The sequence below is a fragment of the Euprymna scolopes genome, chromosome 40 (genome assembly GCF_053919585.1).
Source record: "Euprymna scolopes isolate OS-2025 chromosome 40, ASM5391958v1, whole genome shotgun sequence".
Classification (NCBI taxonomy): domain Eukaryota; kingdom Metazoa; phylum Mollusca; class Cephalopoda; order Sepiida; family Sepiolidae; genus Euprymna; species Euprymna scolopes.
Window position 1 is genome coordinate 68,462,736 of NC_136521.1, and position 27,362 is coordinate 68,490,097.

The 27,362-nt window shown below is 35.2% G+C and overlaps 1 protein-coding gene across 1 annotated transcript in view; it reads right to left on the reverse strand.

Moving 5' to 3' along the window:
• Window positions 1-11,117: 11,117 nt before the first annotated feature.
• LOC145265604 (exportin-6-like) overlaps window positions 11,118-27,362 on the reverse strand; it is a 95,431-nt gene continuing 79,186 nt past the window's right edge. The window contains exons 17-24 of the mRNA XM_080121617.1: window positions 27,023-27,178; window positions 22,172-22,286; window positions 18,806-18,865; window positions 17,981-18,092; window positions 15,654-15,812; window positions 13,343-13,441; window positions 12,629-12,859; window positions 11,118-12,157 (exon numbers count right to left, since the gene is read on the reverse strand). Coding sequence (XP_079977743.1) covers window positions 12,056-12,157; window positions 12,629-12,859; window positions 13,343-13,441; window positions 15,654-15,812; window positions 17,981-18,092; window positions 18,806-18,865; window positions 22,172-22,286; window positions 27,023-27,178 — 1,034 coding nt within the window. The 3' untranslated portion in view covers window positions 11,118-12,055. The remainder of the gene's footprint in view (window positions 12,158-12,628; window positions 12,860-13,342; window positions 13,442-15,653; window positions 15,813-17,980; window positions 18,093-18,805; window positions 18,866-22,171; window positions 22,287-27,022; window positions 27,179-27,362) is intronic.

A 27,362-nucleotide genomic window follows, 5' to 3' on the forward strand; every position in this document is an offset into this window, starting at 1 on the left:
GAAAAAAACTGAGTGGAATTTCTTTCGTTTTTTGTTTTCCTTTATGACTGTCTCAGACGCAACGTGTGGGGTCCGAGTGTTAAACTGTAACGGCACTGTTGAAAAAGAATAGTAACTACGTTACAAAGGAGGGTGAACCTCCTAGAACTGCACAGGACCAGCAATGTGCTTCGGTCAACAGAGAAAAGGCAATTTTAGAAATTACTTTGACTGTTAATTTTGTGGCTGAGGGGGAAAAAATCTCCCACGCTTTTCTATGATTTTAAGTTAAATGTTATGACTTACATTTTCAACGATTCCAGAAAAATGATTTTAAAGGGAGATTACTCTGAATTGTTTTATTTTTAAATAACATTTAAAGTTAGCTCCCTTACACTACCTAGTAACATACATGGTAAAATCCCTTCAAAACGTATTGTGGTTATATGAGAAAATAAAGCTGTGTACACATTATAAATGTTTCTTTTCTGTATCTTATGTTATACGTTAGTACATTGGGGGTCATTTTGAGTTAAAAGTTTATTTATTGCACCCATCTGAACTAGAGAAAAGCATGATTTAAATGTGTTTGTCTCGTTTAAATAACTAACGACGATGAATATCTAATATGGCTGACGTTCAGAAGACGTTCTGGAGACCAGACGACGGGTGATCAAAAAGTCAGATCGAGCGTACCGGAAAACGAAATGAGACCAAATTGACAACTCGGAAATTCTAAAATTAAAGACTTTAATGGTTAATGTTTTTAAAATAAATAATTTCAGCAATTTGTTATTTTGTTTGTTATACGCAGTTCGTTCGAGGGAGCATTCATTAATCCGAAAAGGAAAGAAGTTCGGCGTGTGTGGCCTTTTTTCATTTTTTTTTTTTTTTTTTTTTTAACTTTTCGCTTTTCGGATTATTTTGTTATGTTTTATTATTTTGCTGGATATTTTTTTTTCCGTGTTTTTTTTTTTTTTTTTTTTTTTCGTGTATTTTTTTTTTTTTTTGTTTTTTTTTAACTTTTCGCTTTTCGGATTATTTTGTTGTTTTATTATTTTGCTGGAGATTTTTTTTTTCTTTTTAACGTTTTTTTTTATGCGGGAAGCATGTTCTTTTTTTCTTTTTGGATGGACATTTTTTCTTTGGCCGGTTTGGGGGGGGGCAGAAATTATAGTTATAGGTAATTATTAGCAAGAAAATTGGTGCAAGTCCAGATTAGCACTTGTAGTGATAAACAAAAATTAAGCATTGAGTACCTTTTATTTTCTTTAAAAAAAAAAAAACTTACTCGACGAGAAAATTATTATATACTATATATATTATATATACTGTTTCTGCATATTAATTGTAGTCGTTCGTTGAAGCAAGGTTTATAATTTATGAACCAGTTTGTGTGTGTGTGTGTGTGTGTGTGTGTGTGTGTGTGTGTGTGTGTGTGTGTGTGCGCGCGCGCTATTTTTGCAGCTACTTGGCGTTTTGAACAACTTCTGCACTAACGCAAAGGTTTTTGGTTTTCAGTTGGGACATTTGGAGAGTGCATAGCAGGGGCAGACAAGCATTGATCAAGGGCGGAGAACTCTGTTTTGTGTTTATAAGTTTCTTATATTTATTTTTCTTCAATGAAAGAATGCATGAGGGTCACTCGGGAATAAATAGAATGAAGAGTCTAACGCATAGTTACGTATATCGGCCAAAAATGGATAGATAAAGACATAAATAAAATACGGTCAAACTATGAAACGGTTTTATCTTGACGGGAGAACATTCTAGATCACGTTTAAATCCAAACAGAACAAAGTCGGTCTAGAACTCATATAGATTTCACAGGATCACTGACGTGTTGGTATTACTTTACTGTGTTGGAAAGCTACTCAGAATGGCCAGAAATACTCAAATTTCAGAGACCCTCTTTACGGATTGTTATTGATTCCCTCCATAAACGTCAAATTATAAAAGTCAAATTATAAACGTCAAATTATAAAAGTCAAATTAGTAAATTTTGAGCTCATTTTTTTCAAAATGTGCGTAGCTGTATGTATTTTTCTCGTCGGTGAAACTAAATCTAATTAATAAAATTTGAGCTTATATGGTTTAAAAAAATTCAAATCAATGCGGTTATGAAGGTAGCATTGTGCGTTCAATGCAACAACCGTAAGTGTTTCAATTATTGTCCTATGGCATTGTATGGAGTAGCATAAATTGAAAGAAGTACATCATGAAATCATTCATAAGTGAATAAAATGTACCTATTTACAATGCCTCCCCACGGGACAGAGTTAGACACCAGGGTCGTTTTTTAACGTGGAGAAAAGGTACAAAAATAAAAATTGTCTCAGTCGTGAAGGATTTCTCCTCCACCGAAAGAGAACAAGAAATAGAAGTGCAGCATCTGAAGAACAGATGGTATTTATTTGCTCCCCCACCGAGCAAATTAGGCACAAGGCCGATTTTTAATGTGAGGAGTGAAGGGGAAATGGGGACCAACTCCCCGGAGAGTAGGGGAGTTGGATAGTGACAATTGGTATGAAGGGTTGCCCCTACATTGACCAAGGTCTTATATGTGAGGTTGCCCACACATATGGTCTTTGCTTGCAGTATCTGCCGGAACAGATGGTATTTATTTGCTCCCCCACTGAGCAAATTAGGCACAAGGCCGTTTTTAATGTGAGGTAAAAACCAGCTCCCCTAAAAGTAGGCAAAAAGGGGGCACTCTGGTTACCACAAATAATAATTGTCCCAGTATAGAGGGTTTCCCCTCCATTGACTGGTACAAATTATCTTAAGTGCAGCATCTGCCGGAACAGATGGTATTTATTTGCTCCCCCACCGAGCAAATTAGGCACAAGGCCGATTTTTAATGTGAGGAGTGAAGGGAGGGGGAAGGGGAAAAGGGGACCAGCTCCCGAGAGGTGGGAAATGGGAGCTGGTTAAAGGTCAGACATGTGGGGTTGCCCCCACATCTGGTCTTTGCTAGTCATAGCTAGTCAGAGCTAGTCATAGCTTGCAGTATCTGCCGGAACAGATGGTATTTATTTGCTCCCCCACTGAGCAAATTAGGCACAAGGCCGTTTTTAATGTGAGGTAAAAACCAGCTCCCCTTAAAGTAGGCAAAAAGGGGGCACTCTGGTTACCAAAAATAATAATTGTCCCAGTATAGAGGGTTTCCCCTCCATTGACTGGTACAAATTATCTTAAGTGCAGCATCTTACACTTTGATCTTGACCAATGTGCCACGTGTTTTATTATGTTTGGATGACGTAACAATACTTTTATAGCAATGTATTGAATTGTGTACAATATCATAGCGTTTAAATACCTTGTCAGAATGTATTGTGACGTCAACGAAAAATACCTTTAAAAAAGAGGGTGGAATATTCAGATTCAGTAATTGCAAGATTGGTACAATGAAGGTGGCACTGAAGTCTTCCAAAATGCTTGATAAACTTGACGCCTTGGAAGGCGGTCGAAGAAGACGAAGACGGTCAAGGAGGAGGAGGAGAAGGCATAGGAGAAGGAGGAGGAGGAGCTACAGGCGTAGGTACAGTCGTCGCAGGCGAAGGTACAGGCGCAGGCGAAGGTATTAATCATCTCCCAGTAAACTTTCTTGCCTTCTCGAAAACTTTCTAAAAAGGGGTTTCAAAATGATCCTAAAATGAGACCGTCTAAGTGCTGTCTCTGTCTGCACTTCCGTTCAGATTTTTAAATCGCAACAATAAATTAATTAAATAACGACTTTCATGTTTTCTTAATTTTTTTACATTTCTTTTGTTTTCTACTGCAGTTTTTTTGTTTGTTTGTTTGTTTGTTTGTTTGTTTGTTTCCGTGAGTCCGTGAGCGATAGCAATAACTGCTAAGGTTTCATAAGTTAGCAATTTTTGTCTTGACCTGTCGTTTCCCTCCCTTTATGTGGCGCATAAAGAATTGGTAAGATTACTGAAACTGCGTTGCAGCGATGAAAGATACAGACCAAATACGATGTTGTATGAATATATAAATAGTTTCCTGTTGGACGAAGTATATACAAACAGATAAGTAAACTTAAGTAATATATATATATATATATATATATATATATATATTAGTCAATAAAAGTTTACTTGTTAATAATACTCCTATATACTATTTGATAAACATTAGTATTAAACTACGTGATTTAAGACGAGGATTTTTTAAAACATAGATTGTGCTGTCATTATAAATTCTAAACAAAAAACAAAATCCTTTTTTTTTTCTTTTTCTCTGTTTTCTTCTTCACTTCATGTATTTCTTCTTTTTCTAACTAGCATGGTTGTCCGGCGTTGCCAGGGCGTTTGGAGGTGTGCGTTTAGGAAAAAAAAAAAAAAAAGTGGTAGTAGGCAGGCAGGCCCGAACCCGTACCGTGAAGGACAATAAGAACGTGAAAAAACGTGAAAAAAAAAGTGATGTCTTGTCCGTTGCGTCCATCACTAAACCGGAAGTGGCGAAGGTTTAAATTATTTGTCGTCCGAAGGGTCAAGCTTCAAAACGATATGGATCTCGTGAATATCCGTCGCCTCTGTCGAAAGTTTTAGGCGGACATACAAACATACACACATATTTAACAGATGAGATTTATATTATAGATGTCTCCGTTCTTTTTATTTCGTCTTTAATTAGTATTTTATTATTTCACAGACTTGGTTTTATTTTATACAATCGAAATACTTTTCTCTCTGAACAATGAAATTCAGCGTTGTTGTACTTATGTTTACCCCATATCGAAGTTCGAATTTGCATTGAATTCTAAAGAGTCTACGACCATGAACAAAGCTTTTTTATTAGAACTGCACGCCTGTGGAATTGTCTTCCGTTTTCCTGCTGACTACAATATGGTTGTCTTCAAGTCTAACGTAAATAAGTTCTTGATGAGCCGTTCCATATAAGTTATCAACTTTACCAAATAGATATCTCACTGCTGATGCTATTCTCTATCTATATAAGAGCCAGGTACGTCCAAGGATGGAATACTGTTGCCACATCTGGGCAGGAGCTGCTAGAAAGGACTTGTCCTGCCTTGATAGAGTTCAAAATAGACTTCGTAGCCTCGTAGGAGATGTCCTTTTCTCTTCCTTGCAACCTCTATCTCACAGAAGAGATGTTGCGAGTTTGTCTCTGATGTATCGTTATTTTCATGGAAAGTGTTCGACTGAGGTTCAATCTATGGTCCCCCCTCGCAAAACTTTCACAAGAAACACTCGTCTAGCTGTAAACACTATCAATAATTTCCCCCACTCTTTATCTGTGCCTAAACCTAAACGTAGATTCCATGAACAAAGCTTTTTTATTAGAACTGCACGCCTGTGGAATTGTCTTCCGTTTTCCTGCTTTCCGGCTGACTACAATATGGTTGTCTTCAAGTCTAACGTAAATAAGTTCTTGATGAGCCGTTCCATATGAGTTATCAAATTTAACAAATTTTCATTACTAATGATTATTATATTGTCCAATTTCTACTGTACACTCTTTAACCCTTGTCCTTGAGTGGCCTCTTGGCCTTGATAATGAGTTGATACCTATGAAAAAAAAAAAAAAGTCCAATGTGAACAAGTTCTAATTGAATCGTCCCCCTAAGTAATCCAAGTTACAAAATTCCCACTGTTTACTATGCTAAAATCACAATGACTAATGCATACCTATTAACCCTTATCCTCGAGTGGCCTCTGGGCCTTGATAAGTGGTGACACCCTTGTAAAAAAAAAAAAAAAAAAAAAAAAAGTCGCCTTTTCTTTTGTTCCCATCATATATAGTGTGCACAGTGCAAACAAGTTAGCAACTAATTTTTAAATTTTAGAAGTATAGTAGACGACCAGTGTTTTGTTTGTTTAGTATTTGACATTAGTTTTAGCGCGTTCCCTCTTCGCTTTGTATCTTTATCTTGTAGTAGGGATAATAGTCTCTTCCTGAATGGAGGGTGCTGTATATTGTCACCCTTGCAATAAAATACAGGGTGTCTCAAAAAAATGTACTCACACTTTAACCGTTGCTAACATGCTGTCTTTTTTGTGTTGCAGGTGTGAGGTGTGAACCACAACATGGCAGGAAATCAACTTAGCTTGGAAGAGAGGAAGTTTGTCCTGAAATGTTATTGGAAGACAGAAAACGCCATTGAAGTGCAAAGACGATTCAGAAGGGAATTCGCAAGACCACCACCAACGCGCCGGACCATTGCTCGCATCAAAGAGAGATTTGAAGCAGATGGAACCGTCCAGAACGTCAACAAGAAACGTTCTGGACGACCTCGGACATCCACGAGCCCTGGAAAAGAAGAGCAGGTGCAGGAAACAGTTTCGATCGCCACAGAAATCATTTTGACAAACTGCTCGGGAAACCCACATCTCAAAAGATAGCGTCCATCGCATCATGAAGCGTCTGCACTGGAAATGCGACATTCCAACACTAATTCATGCTCTCAATGAAGACAATCCTGACCGGTGAGTCAATTTCTGTGAATGGTACTTGGCAAAATGTGCAGAAGATGCAGGGTTTCAACACAAAATTGTGTGGAGCGATGAGGCAACCTTTAAATTGAATGACACCATTAATCGTCATAAATTGCACGTACTGGGGTCCTATAAATCCTCATGTAACACTTGAACACCATGTAAACTTGCCAGGAGTAACAGTGTGGTGTGGGATATCCGCACTGGGTATCATAGGGCCATTTTTTATTAACGGAACTGTCACTGGTGAGAGATACCTTAACTTGCTTCAGGAGTTTGTTGGTCCACAAATTTCGAACATGATTCTTTAATCACATTTATCTTCTGTATTCGAAGCTATTCCATTTCACTGTATGTTCATAAATAATGGATTTCTCATCATTTGAAGCGTGGGTACATTTTTTTTGAGACACCCTGTATTGTATTTTACCATCTCTTGCTTTACAAGATCTCAATACAGGGCTAACCACTAACACATCCAGAGCTGACATTAAAAAAAGAAAAAGTTTTCGTGTTAAGAAACTCGGAAACAGTTTTTGGGACATATTTTATGCAACAATAAATTTGTGGGATTTGCTCATGAATACATTTTGTCGATACTCTTACAACGAGAAAGAAAATCTACAATCAGAATTAAAAGAAAGTTTTCAGCCAGTCCAAGAAAATGCACAAAAATGCCAGCTAGATTACACCCCAAACAGAATTCCAAGAAAAAAGCAAATGTGCTGTTCTTATTAGGGAAAATAAATGAGGAGTTTAACAAGTATAAAAAAAGGCATCCACCAAATATTTAATTCCGTCAATGGGCAACCTTTACCGTATAAAGAAGAAGTCAAAAGGAATTTGTGTTTGACTTCAACAAGCTATAACTCGGTACTTAAAATGTACCATTACCAACTGTTTAATCATGGAGGAAGTTTTCACTTAGCAAAACGGAGGAAATAGTGAAATTAAAACATGATGTGCAATACTTTGTATTTAATTGCATATAATGTGACTGGAATCTTTCCGAGAAACATTCCAGTCACATGATATGCAATTAAATACAAAGCATGAAAAGTGGGATCTATTAGTGTTACACAAATAGAAACAAACTCGCAAATAAAGAACAGAGAGTACAAAATGTGCAATGACGCCATGTTGTACAGTGACAGCGTTGCTATTTATTTGCTCACGAAAGCAAAAATTGACACAAAGTTCATGTTAATGTGGAGGAAAACCAGCAGAAATGGACATTATGGAAATTGGCAAAAATTGCCTCAGTATAGAGGGTTTTGCCTCCATTGACCAACGGCAAATTAAGCCCTGTAAGCGTTACAAAAACGAATTACGAAGAACTGTTATATGGGTCACTCGGGAATAAAAAGAATGAAGAGTCTCATTTCTCGTGGAATTTATCTGAAAACAGATAAATTTCCGACAGAAGTAATGAAGAAAGACATCCTCTCTCTCTCTCACATTTCTGCCCATTCCAGCATCGACTTTGCCTTAAGATAACTCGTAACAAACTGCCGTCAGTCCGAGAAACTTTGTATCTTTCCTTTGCACTAACACTAGGTTTTTGGTTTTCAGTTGGGACATTTGGAGAGTGCATAGCAGGGGCAGATGAGCATACATCAAGGGCAGAAAATCCTGTTTTGTGTTTATAAGTTTCTTATATTCACTTTATTTCAAAGAATGTGTAACAAAAAAAAAAAAAAAAAAAAAAAAATATGCATTCAAAAATTTAAAAATCAAGGCTTGTTATGAAAAAATAAAATTAAAACATCTCCGATTTATGTTTAAAAAAAACCTGTATTTTGTGTTTCTATAATTTTCTTAAATCTATTTAAAAAAAAAACATATGGTGGAATGGTTGAATTGTCTTTTATGTCGAAAAAAAAATGCTATTTATAGATAAACTAGCCTGGATGTCCGGTGTTGCCCGGGTGTTTGTATGTGAGCGCTGAGAAAAAAAAAAAGTTGTAGTAGGCAGGCTCGAACCCATACTAGGAGGAAAAGAAAAACATGACGTGTTGCTCATCGCCAAACCGGAAGTGACGTAGGTTTAAATTGGGGGCTGACTATCGAGAAAAGGCGATGACTTTCGAAAATATCAGCGAAAAAAGTGACCCCTCCTTGTAGAAAAGTGTCCGGTTGAGGGTGACGGAATTAATGTTTCTGTCCAATTTTTTGATATTTGTTGTCCGAAGGCTTGAGCTTCAATATGATACCAATCTCGTGAAAATCCGTCACCTCTGTCAAAAGTTTTTGCGAAACATAAAAACATTTAAACAGGCGAGATTTATATTAAAGACAACAAATAAAGAAAAGATGCTCACAACTAGCGTAACTTACAAACCGTGTGAATTTATTGCAACACAAGATATGCAAAACGTCATAAAGAGTGCGGCTTTAACACATCCGTTCAGGACGGTGCCCCAGATGCAAGAGAGTGAGAGAGAGAAGAGGAAAAGGAAACCAATATCATCATCACCGTGCTGAAAAATGCAACTGCTGGAAACAAGAGGCGATAACGATATATGTCTCAAGCTGAAAGTGTTGTGCATTGTGTCGGTGTGTGCATTGCATGCAAAATAAAACTGGATAGTAGTCTTGACATGTATCTATACACCCATTTATTGTTCTGAAATTTTTCGCTTCACTCCTGAAATTGCATTTGTCTGCCCCTGCTATGCACTCTCCAAAAGTTCCAACTAAAAGCCAAAAAAGTTGTACCTTCGCACAATTGGCCAACTTCTTTCCAACTACACCAAACGGTGCAGGTAATTGAATAAATTATTTGGATTCATCGGATTACTCTTCTCATCTTCAGTGTGATTTTCACGTTTCAGTTGCTGTAACCTCCAATCTTCTTCAGGTGTATTTAACGAACTCAAAAATATTTGTTGAACTCGAGAATTTGGACTGAATTTCGAACGGAACCATTTATTTACTTTGCAGTAGTAGCATGTTCTCGTTCCATCAGCCCCGACTGGATAAACCTCCTAATTGTATTTTCCAGTTGCCCACACTGAGAATCGAACCTTCAGGAGAATAATATCACTACATATAGGGTGTTGCAAAAGAAGCTAAGTTGTTACACCATCGAGGAGCGATACTTTCAGTCAAATTCAAATTTCAAATCTGTCAGCTTCTTTTGGGACACCCTATATTTGTGAACCCATGCGTACCCTCTCAGCAATTGCCAATGTGCAAAAGATAACGACATGGCCAGAATCAAAATGAGGGAAGACGAATGAGAAGACTACGAGGTTGGTCATCAGTCGCTGGTCATTGGTGTTTTTTTTCTCTCCCAAAGCATTCACAATTCGGCTAAAAACTATCGGTACTGGAAAGGTTTGTTTTGTTCATGTAAAACTGAATCACTTTTTAAAAAGAAAAGAAAACGACAAAAAAAAGTTATAGTCATTTTCTTATAAAAAATATTATTTAGTTAAATATTCCAATAACACACACATTTATTTTTGGTCCCCCGACAAAAGGAGGGTGGACCTGTAAATTCACCCTTGTCCGTTCGTTAGTCTGCACTTTTCTCAATAACTACACCCCGGAATTTTTTTAAATTTGCACAAACATTAAACATGATATGAGTAAAAAAGTAACAGAACAGATTTTTCGGGAAAACTCCAGTTGCCCCCCTAGGGATGCCTTTCGGATTGAAATGGCTAAAATTGACACTTTTGTGCTTATAAAAAAAAAAATTTTTTATAAAACTTTCTGAAAATTTGTAACTAACTGATTTCTATATAATTTTGTTTGTCTATACTTGGCTATTTTAGGGCTAATAAAAACATTCCATCTTTGGGACTATTTTACCATATTTGTCCAAAATTTTCTCTGTATATCTATTTAGCCGTTTTGTATGGTGCTGAACTCAAATTTGAATGCTAAGGCCTTGAGGACCTTTTGGGGCTAAATGGGAGGGGAAGAGGGGGGGGGTGATGGAATTAGTAATTTCTTTTTTTTTTGCATGGTGCTGAACTCAAATTTGAATGCTAAGGCCTTGGGGACCTTTTGGGGCTAAATGGGAGGGGAAGGGGGGATGATGGAATTAGTAATTTCTTTTTTTTTGGTGCAGAACTCAAATTTACATGAAGCTGTATTATGATAACAGAGGAAAGAAGTTGATAATAATGTCAAGAAAAAAAATGCTTCCGTGTTTACCGACCCGTGATCGCTTGGCAGGTGACAGAAATAACCGGAAAAGGTCGGCTAAACGTTCAATTTATTTTACAAATGCGTTGTCTGTTAATCTGTAAAGGTAATTTTTTTTTTAAATTAGAAGAAATAAAAATTAATTGTGCAGGTGAGAGTTGGGATTTGTGTTGGGTGAGAGACATGCTTTTCCTGTTTTTCATCATAATTTTTTGTAGTGATTTCATATTTTGCGATTGACCGCTCCTAGTTATTCTCGTCAGTGGTCGAGCACACCCGAGTAACTTTGTGGAAACTACAAGTCGGTAAATGCAGAAGCATAAATACAAAAATAAATACAAAAATAAATACAAAAATAAATATAAAAATAAATACAAAAATAAATACAAAAATAAATACAAAAATAAATACAAAAATAAATACAAAAATAAATATAAAAATAAATACAAAAATAAATACAAAAATAAATACAAAAATAAATACAAAAATAAATACAAAAATAAAATAACAAGACTCAGAGACACTTTTAAGGTTTATTTATTTTGAATTCTTTTTTCTTTTTTTTTTGTTTTTAATCCACAGCCTTTAAAAAGGAGGGGGAAGTGATGGGTCTCTTTTTTGAAGAATTACACCTTGAAATAGAACAATCCTCCACTATCTTATCCCAGACCCCCAACCCGGCCTCAGTTTTCTTTCATTCTTCAGAATTTTTTTTTTTTTTCGAGGAGGCTGTTCTGTTGTTTGGCAGCAGTGACGGTGTTGTCGGTGGCAACAGCAGAAATAGCTAGCAGCAGTAGTAATGGTGATAGAGTCCAAGGAGGGTGGACAAAAAAAAAAAAAACACCCTCTCGTACATGTCCAACTTACCGTTCCATAGAGGGATCGGAGAGGGGGTGGGGGAATGGGATGATTAGGTTGCACCATACACACATATCAATCCTCTGGCAGAGCAGGCAGAAAGAATGGGGGGAGGTTGGGCAAAGTGAACGAACCTCATCTCCAAGCTGACAATCATTTTCGTCTCAATAACCCTTATCCCCGAGCAGTTTTTGGCCTTGATAAACGTCAACCCAATATGAGAAAAAGAAAGAAATAGGGGAAGGCTGGGATGATCAAAATTCAGGTAATGTACAATTGACCCCTGACCTCCTACTCACTATTTTCTCTCCGGTTTCTTCCACCCCCTACAATCCAACTGCACTAGGCAATGGAGCGGAGTGTCAACACTCACCATTGATGGTGGTGGTGGCCGTTGTAGAGGGAGGGGAACCTCTCTCCGGAACGGTCATCCCTCTGCATTCGGACAGATTTGCTGGTCTTCTCTTGTTGAATCCGAACAACTTGATGATTGTTTCGTCTTTCATTTTTTTTTTTTTTGTAATTTTCGAACGATAATTGTGGATCTCCTGTCCTATCTTTTTGTCCGTTTGTGCTGATGCAAAAAAAAAAAAAAAGCTTCAGAACTTTACTGAACCTGACGGCAAGCTGCTGTTGATGAGACGATAATAACGAAGATCATTGACGAAACGATGGACGCTCTGCGTGAACGAAGGCATGTCCTGAAAAGACAAGAAACAGAAAATTTATCCATTGTACAATATTTTTCTATTATACAAGTGGCAGTTGTCTGTGTGTATGTGTATTTGTATGTCAGCTAAAAGTCAAAAACTACAAAACAAACACCCACAAATAAGAAAGGTGTTAACCACGATGGGATAGGAACTTGCATTCTCAGCAATTACTGCCTTCCATAATTGGTGAGACAACAACAACTATGGAAGTCAGTAATTGCCGAGAATACAGTTAGGAGATTCAGAGTTCCTATCCTGTCGTGGTTACCATCTGACGAAGGCCAGAGAAATAGTTGGCCGAAACGTGAAACAACTAAAAAAGATGAGGATAACAGTCTGCAATAAATAGTCCAAGTTGCAATATGCCTTGTTCGAGGTGAGTAAGAATTTTTTTTTTTTTTTTTTTTTTTTTTCAAAAATCCCAATTTTTGTTAGAATAAAATCAGAGGTCCAACTAACCTTGTTTAGTTTGAAGTTTTGTCCAAGAACCGATCTCTGGTTCGCAGCCAATCCTTCACAACTTGTGAGAAAATGAGGCAAAAAGTTTGTATAGAAATTGTCAAAGTCGACGGAGGCCATATTGTAAATGGTGATGGCAATTTCCTCTTGCAGCAAGTCGTGTGATTTCTGCAGCAGAACTTGAATGAGGACGTTTAAGAACTGGAAGAGCATCATCTCACGGAAAACTTTCTGAAAAAACACAAATTCACAAATTCGTTACTGAAAAAAATCTTAAACTCAAAATTTATTTGTTGTCCAAAAATTAAAATACTGATATTTTTTAATTGAAAATGAAAATTTAAATGATTTTATGCTTTAAAACAATGCACATTTACATGGTTAATTACTTGGTTAATTACTTGGGTTGTATAAAATTATGACACAAAATAAAATTATTTTAAATGATGTTCATTTTACCTCAACACAAGGTCACAATTCTGACTCGTGTACGATACAATATCACAATTCTGACTCGTGTACGATACAATATCACTATTGCAACTCGTGTACGATACAATATCACTATTGCAACTCGTGTACGATACAATATCACTATTGCAACTCGTGTACGATACAATATCACTATTGCAACTCGTGTACGATACAATATCACTATTGCAACTCGTGTACGATACAATATTAGAATAATTCTTTGGTAATTAAGTTTTTAACCTTGTGATAGAGTTTCCATTTTGTATTCAACATTTCCAGAGATTCCAGATTCTGTCGGAATAATGCAATGTCTGGCTGTAGGAACGATTCGCCAAATGCCTGCAAAAGAACAAAAGCATAAAATTAAAACAAAAAAACTAAAATAAACAGAAGGTGCCTCTATTTTATATAGTCCACCTTCTTCCAAGTGCCAAAGATGAACGAGTTCTCTTAATCTTTTCAGGGAGATGAATACACTCGTGAAAAAGGAGATAATGTTTATGGCAAACTACAACTGAATGAAACAACTACATCTTAACTTAATGGAACACAAATTCCTTCATGTTGAAAATTTTTTTATATAAAAAAGGATATGACTAAAGGAAATTGGAATATTATACTCATAATATACTTATAGACACTTATATACTCATAATATACTTATAGACACTGACGATAAGAATTGACCAATCAAATGGAGCAATTCTGGTTTATGATTGGTTGCTCACAGAACATGACTTTGCAATATCAAGCACTATTTCCCTAGCTTCACCTGCCGGATTCAGAATTGCAATATTTTTTATATAATTTAAGGATGTAATTAAAGAAAATTGGAAAGTTTTACTTAGACACTGACGCTAGGAACTGACCAATTAAATGGTGCCATGTTCTATTAGCAACCAATCAGAAATCGATCCATAAAAATATTGGATGTTTTAGAATTCCTGCAGATAAAAATATTTTGTGTCCACACGAGAAAGATTTTTGATTTTCGTCTGCAAACTTTTAAAGCTCCCAGTGTTGGCATACAATAATAATAGTTTATCAATTCTGCACAACGGGGCTTCATCAGCGCATAGAAAAAAAAAAAGCAATTTGTCAAAAGTTTCACAGCCCATGAATCAAGACGTTTCTTATTAACACAACAAGTATTCATTTTTTTTTTTCTTATACACGTAAATATATAAAGTATCAATCATGCTTCATCTGCATTTTAAATTAAAACACGCCTTACAATAGTCCCTCGAATTCTGTAGTAGTAGGTAGCCGGCATTTCTTGTTTTTCTATAAAAGAAACGCCAGCTATCTACTACTATAGAATTTGCTGCATGGTGGTCACGTCGAGGGGAGCGTAAGTGCTATGAATTCGTCACAGCACATTCACTCAAAGTATTTGTTAAAAAGGCAGAATAAGATTTTGTTTTGCGTTTACGACAAAATTCTGAATGAAATGTTTATATATTTCAAGTAGTTGGTTATTTTTGATATGGCATATTTTTGGTTATTTTGCATATTTTCGTTATTTTGCATATTTTTGGTTATTTGGGCATGTTTTGTTTATTTGGGCATATTTTTTGGTTTGGCATATTTTTGGTTATTTTAACATATTTTTGGTTATTTTAGCATATTTTTGGTTATTTTGGCATATTTTTTTTGTTTGGCATGTTTTTTGGTTATTTTGGCATATTTTTGGTTATTTTAGCATATTTTTGGTTATTTTAGCATATTTTTGGTTATTTGGGCATATTTTTTGGTTTGGCATGTTTTTTGGTTATTTTGGCATATTTTTGATTATTTTAGCATATCAACCCTTCAGTAAATTTGGAAATTTTTTGCATTCTTCACATTCTTCATGTATTCAAATATTTATAGTATTTGGTTTAACTGTTTTGTAGAAAAAAAAAAAAGGTGCTTGTACAGTTTAATCAAGACATAAAAAAATGAAAATGTCGAAAAAAAAAAAAAAAGGTTATATTGTACGTATCTGTTTTGGACTGAAGATCTCAAAAAAAAAAATTCACCTTATTTGATCGAGTAGTTGGAAAAAACACGTTTTTACGACTGCGTTGAAGTCAGCCATCTTTTAATTTTTTTTTAACGCGCCACGGGGAGATAATTCAATCTAAAGCACCGACACTCCCTCCCCATCTTTAATTCTAGCTTTTCTTCCTAAAAATGGAACATTTTGCTCGGTATCGTAACAAATTGTTTTTTCGTTGTAAAAAAAAAAAAAAAAAACTACTTGATCAAATTAAGTGAAATTTTTTTTTTTTCCGAGATCTTCATTCCATAACAGATACATACAATATAACCTTTTTTCAATATTTTCATTTTTTTAAATTAATGAAACTGAAAAATTAAAATTGATTAAACTACAAGTACTGAAAAAAAAAAAAAAAATTGTTTTTGTTTTTGACTTTGCAGAACATGATTGGGGCCTAATGATTGGACGTCTTTTAAGGTCATACCCAGGATATTTTTTCAAGTAGTGAAATTTGCGAAAGGATAGAGAGCTAATAATAAAGGCTGAATATAACGTGATAATTCTCACCTGCATGATGGCGACAAATTGGGCAGCATTTTCCATCTGTTCATTGTTTTGGTTATTGACGGTGGCCAGTAGAGATCCCTTGAAGTAATAGCGCCAGTTATTCAAGAAAAACTCAAACAATAATTTATACAACATACCCTTGATATCAGGAGATGGACGCTGTAATAAAAAATAAGAGAATTCTTCAAACAAATCAGACATCAGTTGAGAAAGGATAACGAGTTTGTGTGAAAGAATTGCAAGTTAAGGGAGATGAATGGGAACGTAGATGTGCAGAAAGAACATATGGATGACAAAGACGTCGAGGTTGTTAGGTTATCTTTGTGATAGCACTTTTTTGAAGGAGTTTGCATTAGTGATGGGACGATTCCAATATTTTTCCCAATTCCGATACTAAAGGATGGCCTCCAATCTGTAGTGGAACGGGGACATAAATGGATGGTCAAATTCAATGCTGCCAAGACTAAACTGGTTTCCTTCAATAATTACAAGAAACCTTCTCTGCCACCAATAGCAATGGCCAACAACTCTTTATCTGAGAGTACATCTGCGAAAAAGGTAGGCTCTCTCTACCGTGCTAGAAAACTACTGACACCTGAAAGTATCCTGTACCTCTATAAGGCCACCATTCGCCCATGTATGGGGTATTGTGGTCACATTTGGGCTGGTGCATCTGCTACTAGTCTCTCGCTCCTTGACAAGGTTCAAAAGAGAGTCGCCCTGATAGGCCCTGAACTGGAATCTAAGCTTCAGCCTCTGTCCCATCGGCGAAACCTTGCATCCCTCTGCCTGTTCTACAAGTATTTTAATGGTGAATGCTCTGACAAATTGCAGACACTTGTGCCCCCACGACGTAGACACCCTCGACAAACCCGACAGGCAGCTAAATCCCACCCCCACACAGTAGAGATCCCTAGAGGTAAAAGATCTTTCTACTCCAGTAGTTTCTTCCCCAGAACCGCTAGACTCTGGAATTCCATTCCAAGTCCCTGCTTCCCTAACTGTACTGACATGCAGAAGTTCAAGTGTAATGTGAACCGACATCTTGCTGCCCAAATCCCAACATAGTGCCCTAGCAGTTGCTGCCCCTGATAGTAGCCCCCTACACCAAAGTGGCAATGTTTGGGGGGAAATTGTAAAAAAGAAAATTTAAAAATTACCGTTTCAGTACTTAATTCCAGTTACTGATTTTGTACTAAATTTCTGCTTCTGATTTTTTATAAATCTCTAAATATTTAACTACAGAGTTATCTTCTCCTGATTACCATAAAAACACCTGTTAAATGTGCAAATATTTTTGCCAACGTAAAAAACACACTTATAAGGGGGTGATCTATTGATTTTAGTTTTATTGGTAATATAAAAATCAATAAATATTCATTATTTTATCAATACTACCAGCAATGGAAGATTTTGCTTTAAACAATATCAAATAATAAAGATAATTAAAAGAATCGTTTTTGGCATCGGAAAATAGATACAAATTTGTCCGATTCCAATATTCTCAACAGTTCCAATTTTTCCAATTCTGATTAATCGGCCGAACACTAATTTGTAAGACAATGGAAACGGATGAAAACAGAGAAAGTATATACGAATGCCGAAGCTATTGAGGTTTTTCAGAAGTTTTGATACCTTCATGATATCAGTGGAGCACAGGATGGATCAGGTGCTAGTGTGATTGCAAGAACGGATGAAGCTCAGCGAACTTCTGTCATTACTAACCAGCAGAGCATTACCATTATTAAGGGAAGACGTTAACAGGCATAAGTACACAGTGTGATGACGTATGGAAAATGAAACCTGGAAGGGAGGATTGAAGAAATGCGTTGCATGAAGAGAAATTATACGAGGATACAATGGACATGTTCTGCAAGTCTTAAAGATAGGTGCTTAGATTTGATTAGCTCAGAGGGTGATTAAATCTGGACAGTATATGGAAGTGTGTGCAGATCAGGAGATTTCTTTGGTTTGATCAAATTGAATACATGAAAGGAGGATAAATAAAGACCTGGTCAGAGATAATTTAGTTTGAAAATCATTGTTAAAATGCCATTTAACAGTATATATAATCGACATTAAACTTAACTTGATGATGATGATGGTGGTGACGAAGATGAAAGAATGGATGAAAGTGTCTGGGTTAGGGTTAGGTTAACTTGATGATGATGATGGTGGTGGTGGTGACGAAGATGAAAGTGTCTGGGTTAGTAGATGTAAAACATGGGAAAGTGTACGAAAGGAGAATATGAAATTAGCAGGATCCGAGAGAAGCTCGATGCCACACGACCATTCCAAGATTAATAGAGCAACGGCCACATTATTACCTGTGCTATGATTGGATAGATCTGGTCCATGCAAATGGAAATAATACTTGGAAGGAAGGCTTTAAAGGCTGAACCAGGTTCTTGTACAATGAGTTCAAGAATCCGCAGGAATCTACGACGAAAAAGAAAAATAATCATTCTCAAGAATGAAAGAGTAAAAAAAAGAAAAAAAAAGACAAATAATAAAAAAATAATAAAAAAGAAAAGAAAAAGAAATATAAACAATAAAAATATGAAAGAAAACAAAACAGGATTCTTTCATATTTTTATTGAAAACAAAGAAAAAAGTAAACAAAAAAAAATAAATGAACATCTAATAAAAAGAAAATAGAAAAAAATGAAAAGAAAAAAGAAAAAGAAATAAAGAAAATGAAAAAAAGAAAATGAAAAAAAGAAAATGAAAAAAAGAAAATGAAAAAAAGAAAATGAAAAAAAGAAAATGAAAAAAAGAAAATGAAAAAAAGAAAACGAAAAGTAAAAATGAAACAAAGAAAGAAAAATAAAATGAAAAATAAAATGAAAAATAAAATAAATAAAAAATAAAAAAGAAAATAAAAATAAGAAAATGAAAAAAAGAAAATGAAAAAGGAGAAAAAGAAAATGAAAAAAAAGAAAATGAAAAGAAAGAAAATGAAAAGAAAGAAAATGAAAAAAGGAAGAAAATGAAAAAAAGGAAGAAAATGAAAAAAAGGAAGAAAATGAAAAAAAGGAAGAAAATGAAAAAAAGAAAATGAAAAAAGAAAAAGAAAAAGAAAAAAGAAAAATAAAAAATTTAAATTAAAATAAAAAATGAAAATGAACATCTAAATTTTATGTGTTTCTTACTTTTCAACTACCCTGCAGCCAGCTGAACTTTCATGGAGGATTGTCTCTGTGAGTTGTTCCCTTAAAACAAAAACAAAAAAACAATTCCTGTTAACCAATTCCGGAAAAATAATTTCTTAAAAAATGGTTCATTTTCAAATGTTTTCTTAAAATTTGAAATAAAAACTACCAAAATCTTCAACCCTTCACTATTATTAGAGCAATAAAATTCTCAAGGTAGCTTTTGTAACAGAGAGCAGACGCATATACGGCACTAGCTGCTGTATAAGTCAAGGTATGCAAATGACTGAGCTGTGTGTGAGATGATGTCGCAGCAGGGAAGAGGGAAAAAAAGATGATAAAAGAAAAGAATAGAAATAGATGTTACACATGTGTCCAGAAAGCGACAAGGAAAGACGTATCCTAAACATGGTCAGACAAAGATAGAGTACCACGTGTTCGACACGGCAGAGCCTTGTTAAGCACATCAGAGTATGAGAAGGCTTCTGAACAAGATCAAAGGCGTTATTCTGAAAGTACCTGCAAATAAATGTCTGTTGTTTCAACTAAAAAACAAAAAGTGAATCGAATTCTTTTCTTGTCTTTGTTTCCTTGTGTGGGTCGCGAGTGTTGACATGTAAAGACTAATGTTACACTTTTATGGTTTCTTAGAATGATACAGCAATCTAAGAAAAGAAAAATCAAGAGACATCACATTATGAATTTTATTTGTAACAAATATTTTCTAAAGATTTTTAAAAAAAAATAATCAGTTTTTCACAATGTCACAAAGACAAAGACATCATCCACTTGTTGGATATTGGTAGGCGACCCCAGGAAGAAATATATTCGACGGGTTGCACACACGCACGAATGGATTACATTTGAAGAATGCAGGACTTTCCACAATTGTTTAACGGAATGCATAATTTGACTCAGAAATATGAGAGGATATCGGTCAAAAAATTGAAACAATAAACTATGAGAAATATTGAATATTCCAGTGGGAAAAGAATGTTTAAATAAACCATCATAAAGAGAAAAGCAGGCAGTCAGTCAGAGAGAAGCAAGACTGTCACATTTCTTCGCTGCCAACATCCAACCCAACCATGCACCAACCTCACGCACTTTCAGAAATGTCAAAACACCAGTAATAACTTATAATCAAAAGTTGATTTGTTGGTGTGAAATAAAAACAATATAAATTTTTTATAGATCAACTGTGTTGTGTTTTACTTGCTGTCAGTGTGTATATATCTTAGACCAGCGACAAAAATAGACGTTAATAATTATATAGACTGGAAAATGCATTTTGAACGACCAACCACAGTAAATACGTAACACACTTAAACTTGCTGCCAAGGCTAAACTGGTTTCCTTCAATAATTACAAGAAACCTTCTCTGCCACCAATAGCAATGGCCAGTGACTCCCTTTTTGAGAGTATATCTTTCAAAATTCACAGGAAACATGAGTTGGAACAATTATATTGAAAACATTGCCAGGGCCGCTGCGAAAAAGGTAGGCTCTCTCTACCGTGCAAGAAAACTTTAAAAAAAAAAAAAAAAAACTACTGACACCTGAAAGTATCCTGTACCTCTATAAGGCCACCATTCGCCCATGTATGGAGTATTGTGGTCACATTTGGGCTGGTGCATCTGCTGCTAGTCTCTCGCTCCTACTCCTAGACAAGGTTCAAAAGAGAGTCGCCAATCTGATAGGCCCTGAACTGGCATCTAAGCTTCAGCCTTTGTTCCATCGACAAAATGTTGCATCCCTCTGCCTGTTCTACAAGTATTTTAATGGTGAATGCTCTGATGAACTGCAGACACTTGTGCCCCCACGACGTAGACACCCTCGACAAACCCGACAGGCAGCTAAATCCCACCCCCACACAGTAGAGATCTCTAGATGTAAAAGATCTTTCTACTCCAGTAGTTTCTTCCCCAGAACCGCTAGACTCTGGAATTCCATTCCAGGTCCCTGCTTCCCTAACTGTACTGACATGCAGAAGTTCAAGTGTAACATGAACCGACATCTTGCTGCCAAAATCCCAACATAGTTCCCCAGTAGTTGTTGCCCCTGATAGTAGCCCCCTACACCAAAGTGGCAATTTGCTTTGTTTGGGGTGAAAATGTAATTAAAAAAAAAAAAAAAATGATATTCATATTAAATAGTTTTCTTGGAATCTCAGTGAATTCTTGTAAGATAGATAATTTTTTATGGGATAACAATCTGAATGGCTAATAGAGAGTTCACAAATAAGGAGAGGAGTATTGTAGTTAGAGAAATTTACTCTTTGGTGTCAGGAGTTATCTTTTTAGACAGTGACTATATATGGATATTATGCTACAGGTTTTAACCCTGATAAAAAGTAGAGTCCTAGACGAAACATCTGTCCAACTCAAAAGTGATGCTAATAAGAATACGTTTTGAATTTACGATCACATCAAGACTTGACATGAAGCAATATTCAACCAAGATGGATTGAGCCAGCATCTTTCATAGAATACACAGCATCCCAGATAAATGCAGATAATGTAGGACAGTTCACAGTGGCCAAGATAGTGGTGGGCAGTCGGTCCTGGAACTAGTGGCGGACACCATAGGCCTATGAACCAGAGCTAGGTTCAATCTTAGCTTTGATGATGTGTAACCACTTCCTCAGTTGGCCTCCCAGGCGTCTTTGCCAGCTTTATAGTGGTCTGGAGGTATTGCTTTGTGGTTGCAGCAAGGCCAAACCAGTAAAGTTTCCCCTTTAAAAAGAGACTGGTTAAAGGAGATGATCAGGTATTTGTTTTATGACATATCAACCCTTTTCAGGTTATTTAATGCTGAATCCAAAGATTTTGAAGAAAGATTTTTTAATAGAATATATTTGGTGTTTTCAAGTCGCTTTCTATTTAACCCATAGTTGGGACCCTAACAGGTACTACTACTCCAGTTCGGAGCGGACCTGGGAACAATAGCAATTAAAGGGCGGCTCCACACTCCCCAAAGCCCGCAAGCTGGGGCCTCACCACTGGATATAGTTTAAGGTCATATTCAGGACCCTGGGTATTGGAGATAAAATTGTGCTAGCAGAATTTCTGATGAGGCAATATAGGTCAAACACTTCTAGCCTTTTGAGATCCGAAGCCCTCTACAGCTGCCAGGTTTCACAGCCGTTCATCAGATCATCAGAACAAATTACGTGATCATAGCATTTTCTAGAGCTGGAACCATCCAAAGACGATAACTATTTTTCTGTGATATTTGTATACGACAGTTTTCTTGGAATCTCGTAAAATATATAATTTATGAGATAACAATCTGAATGGCTCACAAAACAATGTCTGGCCTAGGGGTCCCACAAGTAAGGAGGAAGAGAAAGGAGTAGGCATTTTACCTTGTAAAGAGACTCATAAATATTTGGATTGTCCGTTCTGTGAATGAAACTCCCATTTGAATACGCAAACCTTTGAATAGCGCCAAAAAGAAACTAAGGATTTGGTCAGCAGTATCTGTTAAGAAAAGCAAAAAAAAAAATTAATGAATATTATTATATATATATTTTTTTTTTTTGGGATCCTTTTAGAATAAAAAAAATACACAAAATTAATAGACTTTCAACAAATAACGGATTTGAAAAAACTGAATCCATCTGTTGCAGTTTTATTTATTTTTGGCTTGCTTTTTTTTTAATAAGATCATTTGTATCCAAGGTAGCACAGCACATTCAGCTACGCTTTGGTGTTGACTTTCAAGCCGACTTTAAAGATGCGAGGTGGCATGATGTGGCCTCACTTACAACCACACCAAAGACCAAAACCGTGGGTTGTCCGATGCGTTGAGCTGCGCCCTCAAGCGTTAAACCGTCCGGATTTGCATTTTGAGGGTGCTGGCAATGGTCCTGTTGTCATAACTTGGATCGATAGAGAGCAGGAGTTGTATAGTGGCGCATCTCCATGATAGAAAACTCTTATCTCTCTTGCGATTTGTACACAACTGGCCAACTAGTATGTGGTCTGCAATTAAAAATGAAAACCGCTTTTCATAAAACGAAAATGGAATCATTTTGTCTTTTGTAGTTTTTTATCGTTCCACCCTTTATGTTTTATTTATTTTTTTTTTTTCTTTTTAATTAGACCATTTGGGTTTTTTTTTTATTTTTTTTTTAATTAGACCATTTGTTTTGTTTTTCTTTTTAATTAGACCATTTGTTTTTTTTTTTTTAATTAGACCATTTGTTTTTGTTTTTTAATTAGACCATTTGGGTTTTTTTTTAATTAGACCATTTGTTTTTTTTTTTAATTAGACCATTTGTTTTGTTTTTTTTTAATTAGACCATTTGTTTTTTTTTTAATTAGACCATTTGTTTTTTTTTCTTTTTAATTAGACCATTTGTTTTTTTTCTTTTTAATTAGACCATTTGTTTTTTTTCTTTTTAATTAGACCATTTGTTTTTTTTCTTTTTAATTAGACCATTTGTTTTTTTTTAATTAGACCATTTGTTTTTTTTTAATTAGACCATTTGTTTTTGTTTTTTTAATTAGACCATTTGTTTTTGTTTTTTTAATTAGACCATTTGTTTTTGTTTTTTTTAATTAGACCATTTGTTTTTGTTTTTTTTAATTAGACCATTCGTTTTTTTTCAATTTTTTTTCAAAATAGGATTTTGAAAGTTAAATCATTACAGTATTGTTTTGTTGTTAATTGAACCAACTTAGTTTCCCTCTTTTTTTTTTCATTTTTCTTAAACTTCTTCTTATAGGAGGTGGGACATCCAACCAGATGTCTGACATTTACCTCTATTTTAGTGAGTCCAACCAAGAGATCTTTTCAGGATTCTAGCCGTCCCTTTCAGTGCAATCGTTTGTATTTCACTTGCACTTGGTTCACCGGGTATGCTTGCTATGTACTTTTTAAAGTTCTTTTTCATAAGCCCAGTTGCTCCTATAATGACTGGTATAATTGAAACGTCTTGGGAATTTGTATGAACTTGCAAACAGAATCCTTTATTTATTCCACGCATGCGAGAAAAGGAACTCAAAAGAAATTCAAAGACGACGTAACTAAAACAAAACACAATTGCAACTCCTCTTCCGATTTCCTGGATTTTGTAACCATGCGCATATTTTATTTTCTTTTAAAGTTGACGAGTTCCTTTTATTCTGACGAGTTAAGGGCAAAATAAATTCAAAAATTGACTTAATAATTACATGAATGATTCAGCGTTACGAAACAGGTGCTGTCAAGAACTGAATATTTTAAGGACAGTAAAATTGACTTAATAATTACATGAATGATTCAGCGTTACGAAACAGGTGCTGTCAAAAATTTTAACATGCTGAAAGAAATAAACGGTAAGATGGACAATATCTTGAAATTTGGAATATAGAATCTTCGTTATTTATTTGTATATGCCTTGTAATCACATAGAGCGTCATAAAAAGGTGAAATATGATTGAATAAGCATATTTTTCCATGTATATATATATATGTATGTATGTATGTAAGTGATGTGACGATTCCAATTTTTTTTTTTCTGATTCCAATACAATTACTAATTCCGATTCTTTATAAATCTCTAAATATTTAACTATAAAAAATGGTTACATTTTCCCCCCGATTACCATACATCCACACATTAAATGTGAATATATTTTCTCAAACATAAGAACGCACTGTGAGGGGGTGATCTATAGATTTTAGTCTTGCTAGAAGTTTAAAATCAATATTATTTTATTATTACTACCAGCAGTAGAAGAGTTTGTTTTGAACAAAAGCAAATAAAAGATAATCAATGGAATCGGTGTTGGCATAAATTTTCCAATTCCTATACCAATTCCAATACCCTAAAGAGTTCCGATTTTTCCAGTTTCCAATTCTGATTAATCGTCTCAACACTCATATGTATATATACTAGCAAGCTGCCCGTAAAATAGGCATAAATATTATATTTTAATTCATACAGAAACTGAGACATGTGCATGTGAGTATTGTTTTTTTTTTTCCTATAAGTAAAAAAAAAAATAAAAATACTCAAGTTGAGATCAAAACCAAAACCTTAAGACAGCGAGTCAAGTCTTATAATCGTTACACCAGGTGTTTTAAAATTATTTATTCTTAACATAAGTAATCTGTAACCATTCACGCATGCACATCCGTGAAACAGTTAACAGATAAAAATATGATGACTTCCACATATCAATTTTTTTAGTTTTGACCTCTTGGCAGCCCTTTTGTCAGATGAAAACTGATTAAAAAGTTTTCCACATGTCTGAATACTCTATATACCAAATTTCAAGTCTGTAAATCAAAAATTCGTTGAATCTATAGGTGTAGAAGTGTCTTCACACACACACACACATTGTCACTTCTAAAGATTTATATATATATATATATATATATATATATATATATATACTAGCAAAAGTACCCGTCGTTGACTGGGTTCAAAAACAGCCTACAGAAAATGGACTCTGATTTATGAAAGTATGATAGGTTATGAAAAGGAAGGGTTGTAAAGAGATAGCTTAGAATTTGGGGGTATCAAAACTTAAGCAAAATATGATGAAAGTAAAAATAAAATAGATAAACCCCATAATTTATTATACCATACCTGTTCACACTGAAACACTTATCACAATATTCTGTTGATCTATATTAAAAAACCTTGTTAAACTTTGTGACATATTTCCATTCTCTGGAGGTCAGGCGCAAACGAACAGCCCATAATTTTATTATACCATATTTCTTCAAACTGAAACATAATTATCAAAGTATACTTACACAGATAGATATGAAAAGTCTTTATTAAAGTTTGTGCCTATTTCCATTCTATGGAGGCCAGGCAGACCCCAAAATTTTATTATACCATCACTATTTAAGTTAAAACATACTTATCAAAGTATTCTTATGTACATCTATATCAAAAACACTTGTAAACGTTTTTTTTTAATCTTTAAATTTTTTATTTCCATACTTTGTGGACCAGGTGCGAACGCAGATCCCACAATTTTAATGAACCACTGTTCTGCCAGATCAAACATACCCATTCCTGTGTCTCGATACATCTTCTCTCATTATATGTAATCAGTTTTTTAAAATAGTCAACCATATAGGAGCCTATTCGTGACCAGACACACAGACATTCAGCTTTATATTATATATATATATATATATATATATATATATATATATAGAGAGAGAGAGAGAGAGAGATGAGGTACTTTTAGAGTTTTATACATTCGTTTTTCTCTTTAGTAAAGTAGTTAAACTGAATTTTTATTTGAATTACTGTTCTCAATTTTAAAGGGTTATCTTGAAGGGTCCATAGCATAACAGATAACATATTAGGTAAAACTCAGTTCTAAGCGAAAACTTTTTTTTTTTTTACAGTGATCACCACTCAGGGATAAGGGTTATTGCAAGTACATTACGTTAGTGTGGAGATTTAATGAAGTGTTTACTTAAGGGGGCGGTTCATTAGGAATTTGTTAACGTTGGACTTGAAGACATCCAAGTTGTAGTCCGGTGGGAAGCAGGCAGATGGAACAGAGTTCCACAGGCGTGCAGTTCTAAGAAAGAAGCTTTGTTCATGGAATCCACGTTTTGATTTAGGCACAGATAAAGAGTGGGGGAAATTTTTCACAGTGGATTCAGCTAGACGGGTGTTTTTCGTGAAAGATTGGCGAGGGGGGACCAGAGATTGGAGTTCAGACGAGCACCTGCCATGGAAATAACGATAAAACAAGGATAGGCTCGCAACGTCTCTTCTGTGGTAGAGAGGTTGCAGGGTAGAGAAAAGGACATCCCTCACTAAGCCACGAAGTCTATTTTGTACTCTGTCAAGGCAGGATAGGCTGTTTTTAGCAGCTTCTGCCCAGATATGGCAACAGTATTCCATCCTTCTGGAGGTTAAAGGTTCAATCCTCAATGCGGGCGATACTAAGAGTACAATTGCGAATTACTTAAGACTTCTACTTTTTCATGGTAGAGGAACGAGACGATGCTACTCCCGCGGATTAAATAATGGGTTTCATTCTGAATTCGGCTTTATGTTGTTCACCATCGAGTTTGTCGGGTATATATACGTCAAGAAGGCACAAGTACAAGTTCGTCAGAGCACATTCCATTAAAATATTTGTAAAACAGACACAGAGATGCAACATTGTAGTAATGGGATGCGGATTGGACTACACAAGAAAAGATTTGTGTTATGAATACAGTTTGATAAGAAAAAAACATTGCTTGCCTGGTTCGTGGATATAGACTGGGAAAATAGCAAGAGTGACCTGGACGACCTCTTGAAGAGATTGGTAACAAATGACTTTGCTTTTGTTTGATTCTGATGCAATAGCTTCGACCCAATCCTCAGAAATCTTAAGACTGTTTTCTATCGCGTGTTTTGCTGTGAAAAAAAAAAAAAAAACGATTCACTGATGTTATAATATTTATGAACAGAAAACAAAAACATAAAACAAATATTTAGATTTTTTTTTTGTGTCCAAAATGCCTCCTCTATTAAAATGCAAAAATGAATGAAAAACCTGTAACAAAACAAAAATATCATATTCCAAAAATCATATAAATTG